The 25,972-nt window shown below is 49.2% G+C and overlaps 1 protein-coding gene across 3 annotated transcripts in view; it reads right to left on the minus strand.

The window, feature by feature from the left end:
• Positions 1-25,972, minus strand: part of UBR2 (ubiquitin protein ligase E3 component n-recognin 2) — a 2,523,611-nt gene that overhangs the window by 2,317,219 nt on the left and 180,420 nt on the right. For all 3 annotated transcript variants that reach the window (XM_069608499.1, XM_069608498.1, XM_069608497.1), the window contains exon 4: positions 22,737-22,847. In XM_069608499.1, the coding sequence (XP_069464600.1) occupies positions 22,737-22,847 (111 nt within the window). The remainder of the gene's footprint in view (positions 1-22,736; positions 22,848-25,972) is intronic.

Genomic DNA, 25,972 nt, shown 5'->3' on the forward strand with positions numbered 1-25,972 from the left:
ACCTGGTGAGTGAGTGGGAGGATGACCTCACATCACCCACCCTGTGCTCCCAAGCACTCAGCCCCCTGGAGAAGGTCCTCAATGTACTGCACTTCTTAGCCACTGGATCATTTCAGCGGACAAGTGCCAGTGTGGGTGGTGTATCACAGGCCACCCAGTCACGCTGCCTACACCAGGTCTTGAACATCATCACTGCACGCCCATCAGTCCGCAGGCACATATACCTGCCCAGAACCCCTGCAGAAAGGCATGCTGCCGCCCTGGATTTCTACGCTGTGGCACGATTCCCCAAAGTGCTAGGTGCCATCGACTGCACCCATGTGGCTCTACGTCCCCCCAGGGCATCTGAGCACCTCTATAGGAACCGCAAGCACTGGCATTCCATCAACGTGCAGGTAGTATGTAATGCCAAGGGAATCATCACCTCAGTATATGCCAACTATCCCGGGTCCACCCACGACAGCTTCATTTACCGAATGTCCACCCTAAGCCGGGACCTAGAAGCTGGGCGGCATGGCGATACATGGCTGCTTGGTGAGTATGAATGCCACTGCACATGCATGCATGTCAGATACTGAGCAAGGTCACAACCCCACCAATGATACCAATCACCACCTCCACAGGGGACAGTGCCTACCCTCTCAGCCCCCACATGATGACGCCAATTCGGAACCCCACCACGCCACCCCAGGTAAGATATAACGCAGGCCACATTACAACCCGGGGCATAGTGGAGCGCACATTCGGAGGGCTGAAGTCACGCTTTCGCTCCCTTGACCGTTCTGGCGGGCAGCTGTTGTACGCTCCCCCAGTAGTGTGCAGGATCATAGTGGCAGCATGTGTCCTGCACAACGTTGCAACACGCCGGGGCCTGGCCGTGGACATGGTGGTGCCCCCCCATCCCCAACCACATGCACAGCCGCTGCGCATGGGAGGGGAAAGGGCACGGGGGGAGGCAGCCCGTACACAGCTAGTGGCTAATTACTTCACATAGAAATCACACCCCTGTGGAGTGCACACTGCCCTGGCACATTCCATCTGACAATCAATGATGACTCAACCTGACACTGACCCTGAATGTCTGGAGAAAGAACCGTGAGAACCATATCAGCCTGAGATTGTTCACCTGGAAGTGTCACAATGTGTGCATCCCTACCCTTACAGACACCACCAATGCAGTTTTGTGAAGTTACACATTCAAGCAGCAAAAATGAATACCCACTTGCAAAATGCAACAAGAGGACAGTGCCATGTCAGCCAACCCAACCCCAGCACCGCCACACCACACACCGTGCCATGTCATGCTATTTGCAGGTAAACAAAGTAATCCCCACAACATGACACTAGTGTCACAATGTACAGTGTCCCTATTAGATACTTGCAACACCTGAAATGCTCACAGTAATGCCGGACCAACAACAAACTTGAGCACGTACTACCATTAACATGACATAACTAATGTTAAATATTAGTAGTCTCACCACCTGGAAATGCCTGCACTCCCACCACTACCAACTGTGCAGTGTTGGCGCCATGTAGAGTTGTAGGTGCACTGCTGCCAACATGGACCACATCTCCAGACTAGAGGTCCTTGTGTAGACATAAGGAAGGGACCTGCAAATTGGGAGGTAGACACAGAAGATGAGTTACACATCAATGCAACATGCAGTGTACAACACAACAGCAATATGCACTAGGAATGTATACACAGTATTGACTACAGACTGCCCACACAGCTCATGGGAGTCCAACGTCACTGTGTAATTCACTGTCACTTGGGCACACCCTTTGCAAGCCCATGGAAACGGGAAGCAGGAGGGGTGTGTGTGACTCAAACCCAAGCATCTGAACCAAATACATTACAAGCCTGCATGTGCCCAGCCACAATGCAGCGTATGCCCACAGGAACCACGGAAGCCAACAAATCGTCCCAAAAAAATTGGGAATAAAAAATAAAAATGATAAAAATAAAAAAAAATCGAAAATGGCCATTGAAGGGCCCGGGGGGGGTTGGGGAGGCCACCCAGGAGGTCCGAGGACAGGATGCACACCAGAACCCACCTGCGTGGATCCTGGGAAAAAAAAACACCTCCATGGGCTCATGGCCCACACGGCTACCCTATTGTGGGAGTATCACTGCTGTCGCTATTATCACCCTGTGCAGCCGCATCCGGAGGTGGTTGCACTATGGGAGGCAGCCCATGCAAGGCCCTAGTCTGCTCCTCCATGGCTGCAAGCATGCGGGTGTGGTAGGTCTGGTTCTGGAGGATGAGTGTGCGGAGGTCCCCATGCAACAACTCACGGGATGCCCGGACCTCCGCCCTCGTTGCCTGCATCTCAGCTGAGAGCGTACGGGTGAGACGCTCCAGCTGCTGTTCTGTCCTTTGGTGTGTTGAAGCCTCAAGCTCAACAAGAGTCGTCCTGAGGTGAAGGAGCTCCTGCCTCAGGGCTTCCCTGTGGCCCTGGGACTCAATGGAGATGGCCTCCTGCAGAGTCGCCAGTGCCGCCCGCCTGTCCCTGTTGGACCCCAACATGTCCTCCCTGTGTGACTGGCAGATGGAGTCGGTTGCCTGCTCTAGTCGCTCCATCAGCCTTTCAGGGGGGACAATGGAAGTGGCCACCCTATCCATGGCCTGAGCCATCATCTCGGATGATGCTGCCTGTTGGGTTGCCATACCGTAAATGGATTGCTCCCATGCGGTATTGCCAGGTGGCGTACGGCCACCACGTCGGCGGGCACCACACCTGTCTGGGACAAGGCGAACTTTGCCTTGCTGTGCCGGCACTGCCTGAGGCTGCAGGACTGCATTCCCCCTCTGATCTGCTGACCCAGGATCAGATGTCGCGGAGTGTGACCCTGCATCCGTAACCACCAAAGGCGTAGCTGCCAACACTGACATCCCCATTGAGGGTTCTGACCCTGGTGCAGGTGGGTGAGACAGAACAGAATCCCTCCCTGGAACACTCACCTGCGACGGCACGTAGGTCTCATCCGAATCAACACCCGAGTACAGCTCGGGGGAGGTGCAGCCAGAGACACCCCTTGAGAGCAGGACCTGCAGCACTTGTGGGTTCTCACCCACCACCACACCACGTCCCTCACTGGTGGTTGGTCGGCCCTCGGACCCCTCCTGGGTCTGCACCATCTCCACAACCCCAGCAGTATCAGGTGCGTCTTCCCCTGCAAAGACATAAAAACAAAGAAATGGAAACAGGCATTAGCACCATGGCACACAATGAGGGCTGAGAAGTAAGAGAACCAGTACTTGTTTGACACATGTCCCACATGACTAAAACCCTCCCATGCATGCACCCTCACTGCGTATGAAGGGCAGGCAAATGGCACACACTGATGACACCAAGATGGAAGATGAACACATTTTCTGCATGCTGCCTGGCAGTGGCATCACACATTGGCCTGTGATTGGCAGGTGAAACACACATGCCATCACACAGATGGCATGTACCATTGCTATTGAGTGAAGATGGAGAGGAGGGCAGCACCTATTCATTCAGTCCAGTTCCCGCATGTAATAGCTTTTCTAATTCAAACAGGTCAGATTCTTCACCTGGAGCTGCCAGTCCGAAATGGTGCAATTTCACAGGGACATGTTTGTACAAATGATATCCAGGTAACAAAGTCACTCCACTTTACCATAGCCATGTCAGACATGTGACTAGAGGACTGCGACATGCCTAGTAATAGTGGTGGAATGCAAACAATCTGACTAAATGAACAGTGAAAAATCAAGCAACAATGTTGTGGCAAGGTGACACTTCAAGGGCAACTGGCGTGCAGTTGGGCTAGATGTCTACTGTTGGCAGAAGGGATACTGCTATGGCCAAATGCAGCTGCGCAGGATGTATTGCATGAAGCACATGGCTGACCCATACGACTCAGGCGCACACACTCTCACCTGTCACACAAACAGAAGCCCTCACACACACCATGCACATGGATGAGACACACATGCATGTGCACTCACCGGACAATGCCTCGTAATCAGCCAAATCTCCCATGCCTTGGATCTGTTCCTCCGTGACGTAGGTCCCAGCGACTGACTCATGTGGAGTGAGTTCCATGTCTACTACTGGAGACCCACCTCCAGTCACTAGAGTTGCGGCATGACTTGAGGCCAGCTTACTCTTTGCCCTGCGCTTTAGGTCATTCCAGCGCTTATAGCAATCATTGGCTGTGCGCCTCACGATTCCAAGGGCACTTACGATGTCCGCAACGGTCTGCCAGTGTGCCTGGCGTTGTGCAGGTGTGGTCTTGGATCCTGCAACAATGACCATCTCGTTGTCATGTGCGGACACATACTCGACAAGTGCATTCAGTTCGTCATCCGTGAAGCTGGGCTTCCTGGATGGGCCGGACTGTGTAGCCGTGTCTGGGGCATCAGCCTGTGCCGGACGAGCACTCTTCCTCTTCCGCTTGGAAGGTGGTGGTGATCCTGAGTGTCCTGCGCCGCTCTGGACACTAGGGGCAGGAGCCCTGGTGGACTCTGTATCAGGAGTGTGGGATTGCACACTCAGCATGGGAGTTGGTGCAGGCATTGGCTCTAGTGTGATGGTGTCAGGGGGAATGTCAGCAGCATGGACTAGGACCGACACTGTCCGGGCTGGGTGTTCGAGGGCTGGGGTGGATGGAGCCGCAGCTGCCCCTGCAGCCTCTCCGCCCTGCCTACTTGGTGCAGCAGATGACCTTGCTGCCCCAGATGCACGTGGCATGGTGACATCAACGTGCACCAGCGCACGTGTCATAGGCCTGCTGACCTGGAAGTCAGCCATGGAGTCAGCCAGGTCTGGTGCCACAATGGGCTGGTCCAACAAGGGCTGAGCATGGATGGTGTCAGCCACATCAGCCTCAACGGGAGGGGGGGGGGATTATGGGTGCCCTTGACTGGTCCTCCACACATGGGGAGACAGGCTCACCCTGCAAGTAACGACCACGTCCCCTACCGGATCCACCACGGCCACCACTTGTGGCTCTTCCACCTTTGCCACCCTTACGGAATCCTCGCCTCCCAGCCATGGCACTGATGTTAATGTGCGTATGGGAGTGGCTGTAAAATATTGTCCTGGGCAATTGGGGGTGAAAGGGGTTGGGTACCAGATGGTAATTGTACCCTAGTGCTCTTGCAAGGCAGATTGTAACCCCTGGGGAAAGATGACGGGTCACGCTACGCACAGGAGCCCCAAAAAAGGGAGATGACGTGCACGCAACCCCTCCTAGACCACGTGTGCAGAAAGAAAAACCTGCCCTACGCTGTGGCACCCAGTAACACAAGAATGAACGTATGCGTGTCACACGCAGCCTAGAATGACCTCTGAAGGGGTAGGCTACACACGGGGCAAGCACAGATGTTAGATACGTGCGTGACTCACCGTCTGCCAGGTAAAAGAGCGTGAAAAAGGAGCGCGTTTGGTTGGCAACACCCCCGCCAAAAGAAGATTTGTACGCTGTCTGAGGAGACAGGACAACAGTAGAAGGGAACACTGTTTGAGGGAACAGGCCCAGGTAAACCAGTAAAAGAGAAAAAAGAGAAAAAGCTGTCAGAGGTAACAGGGAATACGAACTTGAAACGCCGTGAAGTAAATCGCGTGTGAAACGACAAGAAGTACAGAATTCAGCCACTCGCTCTCCACGAAAAGCACGTACAAGGAAATGGTGTTCTACGCGCACCTTTTATACAGGCCCACACGTCCAGCGTCACTTACGCGGCGTGTACGTGCTAGGGCCATTTCCACCAATTACACGCTTTGTCACTTCTGCGTATAGGGCCATTTCCACCAATTACACGCTTTGTCACTTGTGTGTAGGGCCATTTCCACCAATCACACGCGATTACACTCTGACGTGCAGTCTTTCCACGTGTGCTCTGTCATCACGTGCTGTGTGGGAAACACCCGTTCGGGTCACGTCACAGACGCGCTTACGCGCTGAGGGCCTTTCCTCCGTTTTCACGCTGACGTGCTGGATTTTCACGTGCCAAATCACTCCGTACCAAGCTGGCCACGCGTAAGCACACGGAATACCACGCTCCTGCCCGGAAGGCCGAACTACTGCCCCCCAGAGCCCCGAGCACGCTCCCACCTGCCATCTGCTGCTGCCTGACTGCCTGCTGCCCCTGCACTGCTGGGGGGTGGGGGTGGTGGGAGACATGAGTGGGGGCCTGGTGGAGGCTGCCCCTGCACTGCTGGGGGGTGGGGGTGGTGGGAGACATGGGTGGGGGCCTGGTGGAGGCTGCCCCTGCACTGCTGGGGGTGCAGGGGGACATGAGCAGGTGTGCAGGGTAGTCCCCTGTTTTGTGGGCTGCCTGCAGGGGCCGTCGAGGGTGTACAGGGAACACCTGTGAGGACCCACCCAGCCTAATCGCGTGTGTAACTTCCCACGCACCCCTGTAATACACGTACCAAGCCAAATCGCGTGTGATAATTCCCGCGCACCCCTGTAATACACGTACCTGGCCAAATCGCATGTGAGAATTCCCGCGCACCCCTGAAATACACGTACCCTGATGAAATCGCGTGTGGAACTTCCCGCGCACCCATGTAATACACGTACCATGCTCGCACTGGCCCATTCGCATGTGGAACTTCCCGCGCACCCCTGAAATACACGCGCCCAGGCTATTCGCGTGTGGAACTTCCCGCGCATCCCTGAAATACACGTACCCTGCTGAAATCGCGTGTAAAACTTCCCGCGCACCCCTGAAATACACGTACCCTGCTGAAATCGCGTGTAAAACTTCCCGCGCACCCCTGAAATACACGTACCCTGCTGAAATCGCGTGTAAAACTTCCCGCGCACCCCTGAAATGCATGCGCCCAGGCTATTCGCGTGTGGAACTTCCCGCGCACCCCTGAAATACACGCGCCCAGGCTATTCGCGTGTGGAACTTCCCGCGCACCCCTGAAATACACGCGCCCAGGCTATTCGCGTGTGGAACTTCCCGCGCACCCCTGAAATACACGCGCCCAGGCTATTCGCGTGTGGAACTTCCCGCGCACCCCTGAAATAAACGCGCCCAGGCTATTCGCGTGTGGAACTTCCCGCGCACCCCTGAAATACACGCGCCCAGGCTATTCGCGTGTGGAACTTCCCGCGCACCCCTGAAATACACGTACCCTGCTGAAATTGCGTGTAAAACTTCCCGCGCACCCCTGAAATACACGCGCCCAGGCTATTCGCGTGTGGAACTTCCCGTGTACCCCTGTAATACACGTACCCAGCCAAATCGCGGGTGATAATTCCCGCGTACCCCTGTGATACACGTGCCCTAGCTAATCGCGTGTAAAACTTCACGCGTACCCCTGTAATACACGTACCCTGGCCAATCGCGTGTAGAACTTCCCACGTACCCTGGCTAATCACGTGTATAACTTCACGCGTACCCCTGATATGCACGTTACCCGCTTTGCGTTCCTTGTTTGGCAGCCCTGTAAACTGGTCCAGGGTTAGCGCAGCCCTTTGCGATGATTTAGCGATTTTGATGGCTTTTCCTTGCGCGAGGGCGTTCTTGGGGGCGTTACTGGCGCTGCTGCAGGGTCGCTGCGATACTCTGCGCCACGGCTGGTTTGGGAGCCTAAAATCCATGAATACGCTGTGCGCGGAAATCGGTTTTAGCGCACGTGCCTGGCGCAGACAATCGCACGCGGACACTCTGCGCCAGCCACTTGCGACACTTTTCTGCGAAATTCTATGAATTACCCTGTGTGTTGTGTCTGTAGAGGGTGGGTTGTGTTTATGGGAAGGGTGCTCTGGAAATTCTACTTTTTTTGCTTGCGTTTTGAATAGCTGGGCCCATTTCTCTGACCAACTACCTCCATCCTGATGTCAATGAGGACACAATTCTTATGTTTGTGGTCTTTTAGGGATGCATATGGGGGCTACCACCAATGTGCCAATGAGTCTCCATGAATTGATGACCTGGACCAGACAGTTTTACTGGTTGGCATCAGTGTACTTTTAAACGATGGCTACAAGAGTTTCTTCCGGAAGATGCACAAAATGGGTCTGTAGTTTTGAAATCCCGTAGCAAGGACACTGTACTTGGTTGCCCTTGTGGATGGCCATGTTGTCATTCTCTGACACGAGCTCCAGCTACAAAGACAAATCCGTGTTTTACGATGTGAACTGGTATATCAAGATTAAAAAAATAATAAAAACATTTTTAAAAAAGAATTGTAGTGAGGCGACAATAGCTCAAACTGAAATCAATCTGGTTAAGACTAGATTTACAGTCAAAGGATACTATAGTACGGTTAATGAGCCAACAATTAAATGTCAAAATCAAGTTTGATTACTACTAGAACTGATAAGCATTTCATAAATTGTTATAGTAAATGTGCGTTATATGCAATTGTTTGAATTTGTAAAACGTTCTATACGTAGCACAATCAGAACTACCCGTGAATATGTGTACATCTTAGTAGGATCAGTAGTTACTGAAGTGACATGCCTCAATTGGATCACAATAAAAACAAATGCTGAAAAAAAAAATCTTGGCCAGAGAGTTTTCCATTCCGTCGCCAAGAGGCAGCAACATAAAACGAAGACTGAGAAGATTGGAGACTCATTTTATCTGCCACCAATAAAGGACACCCATTTGGGGCCCAAACAAGTATAATGAACCAAATGCTTTCTTATGATGGTTTAGTGCTTTTGCAGGTGTTGCGAACTAACAATACCAATCTTGACATTAGGGTAACCCATACAGGTTCATAGCAACTAGAATGTATTGTGTTCATGTTTAATATGCATTATTATTTAATCACATAAAATGTATACATGATTGTAGACTTCTGCATATTCGATTTTTGATGCATTTTTCAGGGAACAAATTGTATATTTCTAGGATTAGACAATGTTACGTAGCATGCTAGCGGGCCCTTCTTTTGCCACCTCTCCTCCCTCCTTCTCTGCCTTCCCCTGTTCTCCCCAGACAAGGTTGCTAGACAAGTCCGATCTATGAAAGTCTAGTCAAAACAGGTTCATCCCTGTTCCAAAACCATCAAGGACCACATTGACTCCCTGGCTCCTGCTCTGGCCGACTTCTGCAACCACTCCTTCGCCACTGGAGTCTTCCCACCCCCACCCTAAAGTACTCCCTTGTGCACACTCTTCTCAAGAAACTCTCTGCCAACCTGTCATGCCTGGCTTTCGCCCAATTTCCATCACTCCTTTCCTGGGCAAACACCTGGAAAAGCTGGCCATCTCTCAGCTAAATCTCCACACTGAATCTGTTGGTTGGCTTCATGATCATCAGTCTGGCTTCAGAGCTGCCAGTAGCACAGAAACTTCTCTCCTGAACATCCGTGAAGACCTGCTCTCCAACCTTGATTCCAACACCCCCAGTGTCCTTATCATACTTGATCTCTCTTCTGCCATTGACGCGGTCAACCATGTCATCCTGCTCAACCATCTCTGTGATATCCTGGGTATCACTTGCCAGCCCCTGGCTTGGCTGACTTCTTTCCTCTCTGATCGACCCTCCCAGGTCCAACTTGGGTCCTTCCTCTATCTCCATCTCTATCTCTACCTCTACCTGTGGTGTTCCCCAGGGGTCTAACCTCTCTCCCTGGATGTTGTTCAACCAATACCTGGCACTTCTTGCCCACCACATTGTCGCTCTCTGCCCCAACTTCCAGTGCTATGCGGAAGACACTCTGCTCATTTTCAGGTTACATTCAGCCACCTCCTCCTCTTCACTCATCTCCGACAGTCTGCTATCCAGGAGTGGTGTGCGCCAATGATCTCTGCCTTAATGCGAGTAAGACAGATTCTCCGCATCAGCACACCTGCCCCCTCCTTTCATGCCACTCTCTGGCCGGCCTCACTTGGCCCTCTTCCTGCTCCCACCCGCAAGGCTAAAAACCTTGGGGTCATCTTCCACTCCACACTCTCCTTCTCTCCTCACATCTCTGACGTCTCTAAGAAGTCGCACTACAAACTGCACCTCCTCAGAGGTATTCATCCTTTCCTGTCCTTCCCCCAGAACCTCACTGTCTCCAGAGCTCTGGTTCTCTCTAGGCTGGACTATTGCAACAGCCTCTTTCTAAATCTGCCTGCTTCTACTCTCCGCCCTCTGCAACTCATCCAGAACAGGACTGCAAGACATGTCCTTGGTATCAAGCCCACGGATCATCTCTCTCCAAAACGGAAATCTCTGCACTGGCTCCCAGTGGCTGCGAGGATCAAGTTCAAAACCATCTGCATTGTCTACAAGGCCTTCTGGGGCCTGGGGCCTCAATACCTTTAACTCGCTCTTCCTAAATATCTTGCTTCTCGAGCTCTTTGCTCATCCGCCTCCAACTCTCTCAGGGTCAGTCGCTTCTCCAAGCACGGAGTTGGTGGTAGATCTTCTTTGGCTGGGGCCTCCCTCTGGAACAGCCTTCCTGAAACTTGAGGACAACCATCTCCAGTTCCGGAAGCACCTTAAAACCTTCCTCTTTGCTTCTGCTTTCTCTCCCCCTCTCCCCTGCTGAATTCCTGACTGAAACTGCACTGGTTACCTGGCCACCCTTCTGATCTCGGGCCCATGTCACCGCCCCCGCCAGATGCACACCTGCACTGCCTACCTGGCAACTCCCGCACTTGGGGACTCTTTTCTGTATCCCTACTGTCCCTCTACCAGCACTTAACACCTGATGTCTGTACTTACCTTTGCACTTGCCATCAGCTGGCCATATTTTTTATTCATTGTGCATTTATTCTATGTATCCCATGTACTGCACGGCCCCCTCCCATTACCCCCCCCACACTTTTCTCCTTCCCCCTTCCCGTGCACTTGCGCAATCTGAATAACACCTGGCCTAGTAAGATCATTCTCTGTCTTCCCTCTGTTCCCCCTCCCATGCCTCGTCACGCCTTGAAACACTTGTGTATAGGTGCGTTATAAATGCCATATCATATACTAATGAAATGTATATTTGGTTTCAAGTAAGTTGCTGCTTAGGAATTCATGCAGCACAATGACACAAATCACGCCATTCTGTAAATCATAGGTTACATCCGAATTCTGTGCTCTCGTCACTTTAACACTCTTAAAATCTATTGATTTTAAGTAAATGTGATCTTAAAATATATCCCAAATGCCTTACATAAACCAGGTTATTATTCCCGGAATCTCAGATATGTAATTGCAATACAATGTACAGCGAAAGACAATTTTCTAGTCCAACTTATAATTCTACTTGTTGGAAGTGAGTTGGGCACAGTCTGCGCAGTGTTTCTTCCATTTCCTCGATTGTGCTGGAGGAGCCTCATTCATAACCCCTACCTGAAGCAGAGCGTAGCAGAGTTGGAGGTGAGTTGGGCAGAGTCTGCGCAGGGAGGAGGGATAGAGGAGCATTCACTCAGAGGACAATAAAATACTGGCCAAGGTTCTCACAAACAGGCCGATTCCATTGATGCCTGCCTTCGTACTAGCGGACCACGCAGGTTTTGTACCCGGACGCAATACGACCTTTGGTATCAGGAGACGATTTGGTATCATCGAGGCACTAGACCCCTCCCAAAAGGCAATCGCTGTTCCTCGACGCTGAAAAGGCATTGGATTCGGTGGAATGGCCGTTTCTGTTCGCAGTGCTCACTAGGATGGGGCTGGGAGCCCGTTTCATTAAGTTAGTATCGCTACTGTACACCAATCCTCGAGCCAGCATCATCAAAGGAGCAGCAAAGTCTGCCCCACTTGAACTACATCGTGGCACCAGACATGGTTGCCCGCTTTCGGCCCTAATATTTGCCTTGATAATGGAACCGTTAGCTTCCAATCTGCGCGAACAACTGGCCCTAAGAGGCCTCACCATAGGTCCTCACAAACTAATATTATACGCAGATGACGTCGCCTTGTTTATACGCGTTCCCAAAGATAACTTGAACCCAGTCATGAGGGAGGCGATTCAATTCGGTGCAGCATCCGGATTAAAAATCAAACAAAATCCATCATATTCCCGTTGACGCCAACCACCCAGCCGTTCACCGATTATTTCCAATTTACTTGGCAAATGTCCCGAGTTCGCTACTTAGGGATCATGATGTCACTAAACTACCAGGACGTATTCTGCGACAACTATGAAGAAGTGGCGAAGGTACTACAGGAAACAAATTCTCGATGGAAAACGCTGCCACTCACCCTCTGGGGGAAGGCCTCTTTGGTAAAGATGGTGATTCTACCGAAGCTCCTGTATCTGTTCACCAATATTCCGATCCTACTGCCTCAACCCTTCCTGAAAAAACTAAAGAGTATGGTCCTGGGGCTGCTATGGGCAGACAAACCCGCCAGAGTTGCCTATTCAACACTTACCCTCCCGGTGACCAGTGGAGGACTGTCCCTTCCAGACCTCGAGAGATACTTCTGGGCGGCACAAGCACAATTCCTCAGCCACTGGTATGCCGAGCAGTTTGTCAGACTCCACGTTCAAGTGGAGCGAGCCCTCGCAACACCCAATCTGCTGAGTGCAGTCATCCACAGCCAGATTCCGGTTCCCAATAACACAATGAACATTGTGCTCTCCACCTACAAAATCTGGAAGAAGATTGCCCAAAAATATGAAGTACAGACCCGATACTCGCCCCTCCTCCCTGTGAAATTCATACCGGGTATACCGCTGACATCGTAGACAGTCTTTCATCGATGAGTTGAGAAATTAAAAATAAACACATTAGGTGACATCTTCATTGAAGACTGCTTTATGACCCCCCCCCCTCAGCAAGCAAAGCAAAAAGGGAGGTAACACCGCCCTCGATATATTCATTTATTTCAGGACGCGATATACCCTACAAACAATCTGGCCCACTTTCCCATCTCAACCCCCAACCTGGCAACTTCTCCACAATGTGATCAAGGCACAAGGTGCGGGCAGGCTGGTATCACAAATATACAAAGCTATCACGATCGATACGGTCCTCGTCAACACCAGCATCAAAGCAAGATGGGAACGATCCCTGCAATCAACTATCTTAGAAGAAGACTGGACATTCATACTGCGACAAACAAAAAAATAGCGCTTAACTCTCGCCTCAAGCTAATCCATTTCAACTATCTTCATCAGACCTACTACACGCCAGTGAAAGTGCATAAACATCACTCTGAGTCCTCTTACAACTGTGAAAGATGTGGAACCTCTGAGGCTGACTTTTTCCACCTTGCATGGGAATGCCCCAAGCTAACCACCTTTTGTAATCGAGTTCTGGAGACAACCGCGAAAATCATAGGGGAAGAGATACAACCCACCAAGACCACAGCCCTACTAGGGATGACTCATCTCACCACTGATGAGAAAACTCGCAGGGTTACTATTGACACTTGCCCGCAGGAGGGTAGCCATGTCCTGGGGCCACGGACCCCCCCTCTTTCTCCATCTGGCGCAAGGACATCCTCTATTGCCAGGACGTGGAATCAGACTTCATTAAGCTATTGCCCCAACACGCACGCCCAGATATCTGGGGCCCAGTGATACTATTCTTGATCTCGGAAGCGGAAGAAACCTCCACCTCCCCCGCAAATTCCCAATAACTCCAGGGCATGGACTGTTAGTTAAAGCAAGCCAAGGGCTTGACATGCCGAAGGCGGCGACCAGAACTCGAACACAAACTCACGGGGGCGTGGAGCGACACGATTGGGGAGGGAGCGTGGGGGGAAGCGGGCGGGGGAGGAGGGTGGAAGGATTGGCGCAATGTTGAAACCACCCTAATGTGGGTGTGAATGTTTGTAGTTAATGTCTTTCTTTGACAAAAAAAACAAAAATAAAGGTTCTAAAAAAAATACATGGTCCTTGAGGACCAAGCCGGATTTGTGCTTGGTAGGTCTACCGCGTCCAACATACGTAGGTTTTATAATGTAATGGCTGGGATCCCTGGGGACCATAAAGGTGTAGCCATATCCCTGGATATGAGAAAAGCCTTAGACACAGTGTACTGGCCGTTCCTGTTCAGGGTACTCCACAATTATGGTTTTGGTCCAAACTTCATCAAATGGGTTAAACTTTTATATACGCATGCGTACGCCAGGCTACTGGTGAACGGTACATTGTCCGAGGTGCTTGCTCTGGCAGGGGGAACTAGACAGGGATGTCCGCTATCCCCATTATTATTTACACTGGCAATTGAGCCACATGGTGACTTTATGCGGTCAGCACACAGCAGGCATCCCCGTCGCTGGGTGTTGGGGAGAATTCTCTTATAAGGCTAATTTCCCAAACCTAGTGAGTCCCCCAGCAGCTCTGCTGGATTTTTGGGGATTGTTTTTTTTCTCCTGCTAAGAGCGAGACTCTTTTACTCCCACTCTTAGGCATGATTTGAGGAATGTCTTTGACTTTGTGTCTGCTTATGGGCTATGAGCTCTTTTACTCCATAGGGTATCATCGGTTTTTCATGCGTGTTACACAGCACCCTCAGTGCAGTAACACAGGGGTGTCAGTGACCCCCAAACATAGACTCCATTCCCTGGGACTGACTACTGTCTCCCAGGGCATGTAAAGTCACCATTGACTTTACTAATCCAAAATTGTGAACAGAGCCAGTACAAACCATCATATTGTGGAAGTACTGGAAGGGGTTAATTCGATTGCCCCTGGGTCTGTTTTCAAGCGGGCACTGTCCAGTCCCCCCTTGTCGAGTTTCTGGCTGGTGGCAGTGGTTACCACGCAAAATATTCCACCGGAATATTTCCTATGGGATTTTCCCATTGATTTTAAACGCACCACTTTTTGGTGCAATGTTAAAGATACCGCCGGTTTATTTATTTAATATTAAATCAACGGTTGGGTCTTTTTGCCAGAACTTTTTTCTAAAATGGCGTTCGTGTCCGTCTCTGTAACTCTAACCAAGGTCGAGTCCTTTGTTCCACTTTTTGGCAGGCTTCTCCACAGAAGCCCTCCAAATGGTGCCACTCTGTCTGGGTTCCACAGGATGTGTGGGGAGGAGAATTGGCACTCTGGACTGTGTTGCCTTAGCAACTCAAGTCGCACTCTATTCTGATTGGCCCAGTGGTGAGCCGCCCAGCTCACCACTTAGCATGTTTGAGTGACAGGTAGGCTGTTGAATGGGGGTTTTTCTGCATAAAAGCAGGGCTTTTGGGACTGGAACTTCAGAAGTCGCCACAGGGCCTAAGAATCCGAAGAGGGAAGAAGCTGAGCTATCTGCAACAACGACACCACTTTCCCGACAGCAAGAGGAGATCTTCTGCTGGAAGAGTCTTCTCCCTCCGAGCTGGTGGGATCAACCAGTTCGCCACTTCGCCTTCCAAAGACGTCTCTTGGTCGACTCGCCCGTGCCAAGCACCCCGGCGACCGGATAGCCAAGCTTCACCACTTTGACCGTGAATAAAAGGAACGCACCTTTTACCGACTAACTCCGCGGCTGGTCTCTTCCCTGGGCAGTGCAACGACTACAAGTTTCCTCCTCGACAAGATCTTCTCTTCCCCTGGTCGGAACCATGACTTGCATCCACTGCCAGGAACAACTGCCGCCGCTGGAGCTTCCTCTCTCTTTCAGGTACTGTGTTTCACCTGGCTCCCTTTCTTCGGATTGCTTAAGGTGACCCTTAACTCCTTTGCTTTCCAACTGGGTTGGCTTCAGACGTTCTAACTTTACTTCTCAAATCACCCCATCCTCTTTTGAACATTCTGCAAAGACTTTTAGTGCATTTTAAACCGTGTGATCCTGGGCACATTTCGCTTTGCTCCATTTAAAGTGGGCCTGGCCTATGAACTTTGGCTCTACAGTGTATACTGCCTTTACTGACTTGCTTTGGACTTAGGAAAGTGTTGGGAACTGTTTTATTTTTTATGCTCTGCCTTTTTCTCTCCCTTTTACCTAATTATTGGAGTGCCATCTAAGTTACGCACTCACCTCTGTTTTGACAAAAAGTGGTGTTTTAACTTAGACTTGTCTAGTAATCGCTAGGGGAGGTGTAAATACTTTTCTAACTGTTTTGAACTTGCATTGACTTATAGTGCTAGTGTATTTTCTAAAGTGTGTGTTAAATAAATAATTATATACTTTTGATTCAACGCTCTGGTCAGTGTTTGTTTGCTCTTCTGTGTTTTAAGCCCTATTGTGTATACTCTATATACTGCCTTCTTGAGAGAAGTCTGACTGCTCAGCCACAGCTACCAGATAAATCTGGGTGGTACAGACTACTACCAATTGGGTTTACTGCTTACTCCTGTAGTCTTAATCTTTTTGCAGTGATCCCCAAGTGAAATGCACAGGATTCTGCCTAACACTGGGCATGTGGAACTGATCACATTATACGCCGACTACATCCTCCTTTTCATCAGAAACCCAGAGAGATACCTTCACAGGGTGCTGGGGGAGGTTCAGGAGTTCGGAAGGCAATCGGAGATGTTCCCGCTAATGCAGGCCACGACACCTCCGGAAGACCTGTGCAGACTACACTGGGCACCTCAGCAGATAAGATACTTAGGGGTGGAGGTGGCGCGCACAGCGTACCTGGTCCGAACCCTTAACTATGAAGCCCTGCCCACGGCGTCGAGTGACAAGCTGAACCGGTGGAGCCGACTCCCTATATCACTAATGGGCCGGGTAGCTCTGGTCAAAATAATAATACTACCCAAATTGTTGTACCTCTTTTGCACAATACCGCTGTGGCCAGGCAACTCCTTCAAGACAATCACTGCTACCTGCTCTGCCTTTGTGTGGCAGGGGAATGCGAGGGCGAGCTGGGGTCGCCTCACGCAAACATACGAAAAAGGGGGACTCCAGGCACCCGATTTTGAGGTGTACTATTTGGCTGCCCAAGCATACCACGCCGTGCACTGGGTGACGGAAGAACCATGCACATTCTACACCGAATTAGAAACAAAGGGGAGGCCCAAAGCCACGCTGGTACATGAAATTGGTGCCGGGATAAGGGGAGCACCAACCATATGAACACAAGGTTGGCTACGCAACAGGCTGGGTGAAACTGACGCAACAACCCAGGGGCACAGTCCTATATAGCGCTCACATGCCGCTATGGGACGCCCCACACCTGCCTCCCACCACAGACACCAATACCTTCATACACTGGAAGGAGACGGGTATAACGCGTTTAGGGGACCTGTACAATGAGGGCATATTCAAATCCTGGGTAGAGATCAAACCTCAGATCGGCGACACCCCACTCTGGAAACTGCAATGCCTCAGAATAAGGTCAGCAGTCGCCACGACATGGGAAGAGTTCCCTAGCAAGCCAAAGTCACATCCATGCCTTAATTACATAGTTTCCATGGGAACGCTAAAATAACTGCTTCAGGACTATATGAAATGGCGCTTGATAAAAGAAAAGCAGAACTCACGAATATCAGGGTGGAGTGGGAACGGGATCTAGAGATTACATTTTCAGATACGCACTGGACACAGCTATGCAATCTCACAAAACAAGTGCCTTAATTCCAGATTTCGTTTAATACAATTTAAAATATTGAACAGACTACACCTCACCCCTGCGCGATTGAAGAGAATGTACCCGGGATTCTCAGGGAAATACACTAGATGCGGGGAAACAGACGCAGATCTGAAACATATGCTATGGACATGTTGGAAACTATGGCTATTGGGCAGCAGTTTGTGAAACACTGGTTGATGGAATCTGTAAAGCGGGATGAAGCCATGTGTATACTGGGCTGTGTGCTCAAAATGAACATGACGAAATGCAAACTCATAAATATTGGCCTACTTCAGGCTAAACGTATCATTCTAATGCGATGGAAGAGAGCAACCTACCACCATCGTAGACTGGGAACAGGACATGGTATTGGCGAGTGACCAAGAAGAGACATACTCTGGTCTGCTCCCCATCACAAATAGACCTAGAGACATCCGGGGGGAGGGGGCTCTGCAAATACTGGAGAGGGCTGAAACCATCAGCAATGATAGTGAAACAATGTGAAAAACTAGAAGTAAATTGGTTGTAATCAACAAACCATGTATTATCAATGTTACTGTTCACTCATAAAAAGCATTGCCTGAAGATGTTAACTGTGGAATTTAAATAAAATGAAAAAAAAGAAAAAATAAAGGTGGATCTCGGGAGCAGAGGTTATGATAGCGCGGGACCGCCGCGAAGAGCCAAGTTGCGGTGGTCCTGGCTGATGCAGGTAGTGAAGTTCCTGCTGCAGTTGGTCTCGAACCCGCTCCGATCGGGGTTCAGGCAGTCCAGTAGTGGTGTTCCAGGGCCACCAGATAAGCGGATCATAGCAGAGCGAAGCTCCACTGCTGCAATGCCTCTGCCCTTGGTCCGCTTGTTAAGCTATCTTTTAAAATATACCAACTAATACTTGACATGAAACAGATATGCTCCTTTGCATTTTCTCTCCTTTTTTCACCTCGACCCTTTCATCTCACATCAATGTTCGAACACCTTCATTAATCATCAACAAGAGCTTTGACAAAGCAATATACACACGCACCGTGTGTTGCTTATTACTGTGCATACATGTGTCATTGATTGCTAGAACTGTATACTAATGAATAACTTAACAATCATTCTTCATACAAATTAACACTTTGTACATTTCGAGCCACGTTTTTGTAAATTACAATTGTCAATGCTAAGAATCATTAAAGATATTGTATTGGTTTGAACTTTAAAATAGCAATACCTATGAAAGAAAATGTATTAGTGACAAACAAGAATTCCATATTAAATTGGCTTATACAAATGTATTAACACAATTTTTCATAAATTTGGCACACAAGACAACTTCCCAGTTTAAAACGTCCATTCATATATATATATATATAATTAACACGTGCAGCTACTATCTAAAAGGTATTAGAGTACAGTAAGTTCATTTAAATAAATGTAGGAAACTGTGCAGATCAGTGGACTGTTCAAGCTTGCCCACTAATGACAAGAACATGGAATAGATATGTAGAATGCAAATGTTTCCCCCAGATCTCAGCAGTTGGCCCGAGCAAGCCTACCAATTACATTCTAGGCAGCACACAAGGTCTACGAGACTGGCCCTAAAAACCATCAACACAGCTGGGGAACAGTTTTTTTTTTGCACCTTTCCCTCCATAGATTCTTTTGGGACCCCCGTTCCTTTTGCACCCTGTCCTAAATTGTGGAGACCAGTAAAGCATTCTGCTTAACTTCGCTTGCCTGCATTGGACATTCTTGAGGAGGGGGGGGGGGGGGGGAGTGGGAACTGAATAAACCTGAAGGATTTCAGTACTATGTGTCTCTTTATGAATTCATGCATTCTTAGAATTGCACACATTCCCTTACAGTGAAGTGCAGTTAGGGTACTGTGCATGCGTATCTTTGTGCGTGCGTGTGTGTCTGCTGAAAGTCTTTTGCTGGGAAGATGTGGTGTCCAGGATTGGACAACCCCATGCTGTTTGAATGGTGCAGATCCTTACCATTGGTGGGTTTGCTCCCATCCTGAATTTGAAATTGCGATGGGGGTGGGGCAGGGGGGGGGGGCTGGGGTTGGACTCATGCAACTGTTCTTTATATCACAGTTGGAGCCAAGACTTCTACAAACACTAGCAGCCCGCTCTACCCCTGCAGCTGACCAGTATCGACTCCAGTGATTCGCTGGATGAAGCCCTGCTCTTCTGCCTGTCATGAAGACCCTTGTTGGTGCGTCAAACCCATGACCGGTGTGACCAACCAGTGTCACCCCCCCACTGGAGTATCCATGCCTGCTCAGAATTCAGAAGTGTCCCAGGACCAACCGGTGGCCTGACCAGCTCTCTTGCTGCAGCCATTGTCGTTCAGAGTAGTGCCTTGGAACTGTGCAGCTCTTCCACTTATGCATCTTCAGCGGTCTCATTCCAAGGGAAGCTGTGCTGGGCCGCTTCTGTGTTCATCACTGGACGATCACCTGTTAACACCCGATTGTGGTGATCTTCATTGCAAAACTTCTCGTCAGGATTAGGGGGGGGTCTGCACTGCAGAAAACTCAATCTTTCATCATTTTGGGTATTCAACTGGAAGCTGTCTGGAACAAATTCCTGTGCTCCGTGACCCGTCGCCCTTCCTGGACCAAGCTCAGAGGACTGTGTCCCCGACGGATTCCAGAGCACCTGCAGTGGTCTCTGGAAGAATCAGAGGTCGGGGGGGGGGGGGGGAGTTAGCATACATGTTTCTGTCACCCCATGTCCTCAATAGGGTTGCATTGTGTAATGTCCTGACCTCAACTCACTCTGACCTGAACTTTGGTGGTGGAACCTGGGTTAAGGACCCTTACGTAGGGCTACCCTAGAGTGCTGGATATAGCTGAGTGCCTATCTGAACTTTAGTGAATACCGATTAACTTTTGAACACTTTTGAAGAACCAGCACTGGCCGCTGCAATCTTTTGAAACGTATCTGATGAGTTGATTGGGCACAAGACCCCATATAATTTAATGGTTGGACTTGACAAGATTGAGGCATTTTTAAAGAGTTCTGCCTATTTTTCCTTGCATCCGACACCTCACCTGCACTACACTGGCAATGGATTCATATGCAATTCTATTCTCCTCATTTGTGAATGTGTACATATGTTTTATAAGTTTGTGTGACAATACAAAGTTAATTTGATATGCTTAGTGTGTAATTAAAGGCCTAACAAATAACTATGTTATGCACTTACAGTCTAACCTGAATTATTGGAGTTGCTTTGTGTCGACTCGTTGTAGTCCTAGATGATTCACTTTTACTGTGACTAATACTGGACTGCTCAGCTACCTTACCTGGATTGGGTTTTGGCTAATGTCTGAGTCTTCCATGTTAACCACAAATATGGTGGCCACCCAAAATCCGCCCACCAGGGTTGATTTAGAGCTGGAAGTGTGGAGGAGTTTAAACCACATTGTTGGGTGCCTTTGGGTAATCAAGATCTTCCAATATCAGCAAAACTGTCATTTGGGCCGTGTGCCTCATGGTCTACAAAGAAAGGAATGGCCAAAAACAAAATGCATCAGTACCCAAATGGCTACGATAAGGATGCACTAAACTAATGATGTGAAAGTGGCTTTTTTCCCTGGAGCAGCCAAAACTGAATCACAGCTGCCACCAGACTACTCAACACTTTCAGGGCAACAGACTTAGCTTAAGGCTGAAATGGCGCATTTTACAACCACCCTTGCCGTGGCAGCCATTTGGACTACTAAGGGTATCACACCACAAAGAAAGGCTCCAGTACATGGAGGGGAACCAGAACGTTGGGGTACACATTAATGTTTGGAATTCTTCCCCTACAACACCTTGCAGCAACAAACAATAGTGAGGTCATTTAATCTTTGGCAAGCCCGACTAATTGACTAACCCAGCCCCCAAATTCGAAAACATACACAGGGACTGTGTGGCCTCACTGACAATGTGTGGGGTAAGACTAAGCAACCAGAGCATTTCTAGTATGGTTTGATTCACATTTCCATTCTAAACCCACAATATACAGTCTATCCCCAAACTGTTGAAGCATTCAGCCAAACCATTCCCAGAGGCCAGGAAGGAAGAGGGCTATATGAGTGGGTGGGGAGGGGTTTGGGGGGTTTGGTATGCCGTGAGGCAGAGGATGGGAGGATGATATGGTCAGTTTGTGTTAAGTGCCAGCCCACCTCAGGAGATCTTCCATCTTCTTAGAGACAAATTGTGCACCACTTATTTGAGCAGGAATCCCTTACCTGTATCCTTGGACAACCATTAGTATCAATTGTAAGGGTAATAGTTGGCAACATGTATCTATTGTACTACTCATGTATTAAGTGTGGCAGATATGGGGGACAATTAAACTGGCCACATAGATCCATTTCACTTAAATTAGCTAGGATTATACTTAACCATCCCACCCTCCAGCCTCAATTCCTCCATACATCATTACTGTTCGGTCTCAGCAAATCTGTTACAGAGCTCCAGGATAGTCAACTGAGGGTCAACAAGAAAAGAAGCCAGGCTTCCTGGGTTAAAAAGGAAGATTGGAACGCAGAGTGTGTGCAGAGCTGTCAATCACAAGTGCATTAATTTCAAACGTCTGGCGGACAACCAATCACAAGGGGGCTGTCGCGATCAAAATTCCTGAGCGTTCACTCAAGAAGTGGATTCCTTACATGAATACAGACACCATTCGGGTATTCGGCCAGATATGGAAGCAGGATCCATGACTATACTCGTCAACATCCCGGTCCCATTCATTCACAGGGAAGACGTTTAGGTGTGATTCTGTACTGTATTTTAACAGTGGGGCTCCTTTTAAAGCACCCCCTGGGTATAGTAGGCTTACCCCTCACTAAAATCACACAAACAAAATAACAAACTAGCCAAATCTACCACCAACCATCGTTATCCACATAACTGAAATGATTATACACTAGGGGAAAAAGTGTCTTTGGGACATCCAAACCCTGATGGCACACAGTATCTCTCAGGGGGCACCTTAGAGTCAAATCAGTGACGAGGCAGAGTTCAGACCCATGAGAGAAAAAGGGTGATAAACTATTCAGGAAAAAGCTAAAAGGTTGGAGGTGTTTCGACAGACAAACAGATAAGGGCTTTTGACCTGACGGCAGTAAACTGTTACATGAGGTATACAAAAATATTTTACCTGCTGCACAAAAAAAAAATACATATTTCCAGATTTATACAGACTGATCAAACCGCTAACCACATTCATCATACAAAAATTATGTCTTTCAATGTTCACAATATTTAAAAATCCTCTATGACAAGCACCAAAGTGTCACTGCAGTACTTGAGAGAAGGCCAGGAAATGGATCAATATATTCATTACCTCGGTTTCACTTTCTGACGTATTAAGTTCATGCTTTTGACAGCAAGGGCCTTCCTTCCACGCTTCAGTATCACCACAATCACAAAAGCCACCTCCACCTGAAGTGGTCATCTAAAATATAGGTTGCAAAAAAATTCATAAATGCATTAAAACCACAACTCAGAAAATCAAACAGCACAGTTTCACAATCAAGTAGTAAAGCATTGCTAGTTTTTCTTTAGATACGATTCTGTAGGAAAATGCAATTAGCCATTAAACTAGTAAAAAGCAATACGTGTGGCTACTATTACAACATATTTGCATTGGCACATTTATTAATTGTGCCTCAAAAACTGACGTTCACGGACTTGCAGTACAGATTGATTAGAGGCCTCACCAATTGCATTGAGAGACATTCAATTCTGCATACTGTCACTGTGGCTGTGTAGTTGTGGGGGAGTGGAGGGAGCATGAGGCATGCAAGAATGAATGAATTTCAAACTTGGGCTGTAGGCGTGCAATACCGAAAGACATAAATAGCGCACTATTTGCTGCACCTATTAGTTTCACGTGCAATTGCCCGGGCTCATGATAGGACTGAAAATGCGAATACTGCCACTTTCAAATCCTCCAGAATTTTCAAGGCCCAGCCAACATGACCCCCACCTGAAAAAAATGTCAGCATACTAGCCTCACTGTGATCAATATTGGTAGTGTATCCAAGATGTTGAAAACCACTTCCGGTGACTCACTGCATCTAGGTAACCTTTGGTGGGCTCCAATCCATCACCAAGATAGTAGAATAATAAAATGGTAAAGGTCTTGCTAAAATTCATGGAGATCTAGGTCCCTGCCAAGTCAGAAACTGTCTAATGAATAGCACAAAAACACCCCCAAGTCTGTGGACTTGAATCAGTATGTTATCCCAAACACTTCGGATACAATATGCTGCTCCTCAGTCTGTTGCCCTGGATGGTATATTTAGTTAAAAAGAAAATACATGGGGGTGTGGCTAGGAGCCGGAGCGCAAAGCATCACTCCTCGATAGCTCCTGGACCTATCCCGGCAGCCACAGGAAATGCGGCGCCACCTGTGCCCGAACAAATGCGCAACTTTCCTGGGACCCTGGCGAATGCATCAGAAGTCGGGTGGTGAAACGGCATCCACATTCCTTCGGCCGAACCTGCGCTCTGCGACTGCGGCCCTCCCAACAGCAGGATGCCGAAAAAAACTGTGGCTTATCCCCGAAACGAGCGTTGAGGACCGAGAGCGGAGGAGGCTGCCGGAAGACCGCCCGGGGGCCTCCGACACTAACGGCTCTGCATCCCCCCCCTGCTGGGAATCACCTGGGGGCCCCGGCACCGAGACTCTCCGGGTGGCACCGCGGGAGGCTTAGGCCTCTCCCCCGACCGCCTATCCTGGTCCAGGGGCACCACCAGAGCAGGTGAGCTGCCGCACTAGTGGGAACCTAAACCCGCAGCGCTGCCCGCGCCAATAGGGGAAATTGGGGGGCTTAGCAGCAACACAGGACTCCACCAGAACCCGGTGAGGGAGGGAAGCTCCTCCCGGGCGTATCTGCTCAACTGGGGAGCATAGGAAACGTGCTACGTGAAATGAGCGTGCAGCTAGTCCCCCACCAGCCCTATGGCTTCCTAGCTTCGGGGCTGTGAAAGTAACCTGACAAAGGGAGTAGGGCCAACAACTGGATAAGAAATGCCAAATCAGCACTGTGCATAAGGTTGCCTCACCTAAGTGAATTGTAGGCCTTGAGGGCTAGCCTGCCCTGGATGATTACGCCGGCTCCCGACCTCTGAGCCTTTACAGGAGAGACAACACAAAGGTCTCCACAGCAGTTGGCAACCCGGGGGATGTGGGCAAGCCCTACCCAATCACATAAGCGTGGGGAGGTGGATCCTGGGCGTCAACCATAACCTCCTGGACTCGCTACTCGGCAGGGCAGTCCCCTACATAAAGCGTCATGGCTAAATCCGGTAAGGCTTCCAAACACGCTGACATCTCCACTCTATTGACGATGGGCGCAGCAGAGAAAGTCAAGAAGGGAGAGCGAGTGGAGGCTCCGATACATGCAGGGGTAGGCGCAACACCCCCTGAGCAACACATGCAATCCGTCACCAAATCCGACTTGCAGGACCACTTAGCAGCAATGACAGCGAATATCAAAAAGGCACAGAGGAGCTCCTAAATAAGATCACTGGACTCAATAGGAGACTAGAAGAGGTCGAAGGCAGAATAGCCAAGGTGGAATCAGCACTGTGCGAACAGAGTTACGAGATCGGTGAAGGCGCTGACAAGATCACAGCACTTGAAGCCAGATGCGAGGCACTAGAAATAAAGCAAGAGGACGGCAAAAACCGATCCTGTCGCAACAACATCCACCTGAGAGGCATATCATCTTTAATCCCCGAGGCAGACCTTCACCGGTTTGCCCCGGACCTCTTTCGAGCACCGCTGTCTATCCCAGATGATTGCCCGATGGAGCTTGACCGAGTGCACCGCACACAGGCGAAGCTATCGCTACCTTCTCCGCCAGACGTCCTAGCAAGGGTGCACTTCCATAAAATCAAGGAGGAACTAATGAGAAGGGCCAGAGGCGCTGCCCGGTTCCAGTTCAGGGATTTGTCGGTAGCCCTGTACCAAGACCATGCCTCCACCACACTGAAGAAGAAAAAAAAAAAAAAAAACACTAAAACCTGTAACCGACCCGACTGGCTGAGGGAGAGGAATATAGATAAAATACAGGTGGGACTTCTGCACAGTGCTACTCTTTATGGCTGAGGGCAGACATTGTCGAATACGAACCATGAAAGAGGCGAATAAACTGTTGAACATAGGAGCCACAAGTGAGGGGAGTGACGAAGAGCCAACAGCGAGCCAGAGTTCGAAAAAGCTCACTGCGCCCTGGACAAGGGTAAACAGGTTTATAGTCATAATACCGAACTTATAAATCTCGAAAAAAAAATCTCAAAAAAAAGGCCGAAAAAAAAAAAAAAAAAAAACGAACTTTTTTTTTCGAAATGGGGGTTCCCCCCCAACCCCCCTTTTTTCTATTTTTTTTAATTTTAACCCTTTTTTTTTTACTTACCTGACCCAAAAAATACATATATAAAAAAAAAAAAATTCGATATTTTTTTTTCGGCCTTTTTTTTGAGATTTTTGTTATTCGAGATTTTTTTTTTTCGGCCTTTTTTCCGAGATTTTTGTTATTCGAGTTTTTTTTCGGCCTTTTGATTTCGAGA

This window comes from Ambystoma mexicanum, chromosome 4q (genome assembly GCF_040938575.1).
Source record: "Ambystoma mexicanum isolate Mex_15411 chromosome 4q, UKY_AmexF1_1, whole genome shotgun sequence".
Taxonomy (NCBI): domain Eukaryota; kingdom Metazoa; phylum Chordata; class Amphibia; order Caudata; family Ambystomatidae; genus Ambystoma; species Ambystoma mexicanum.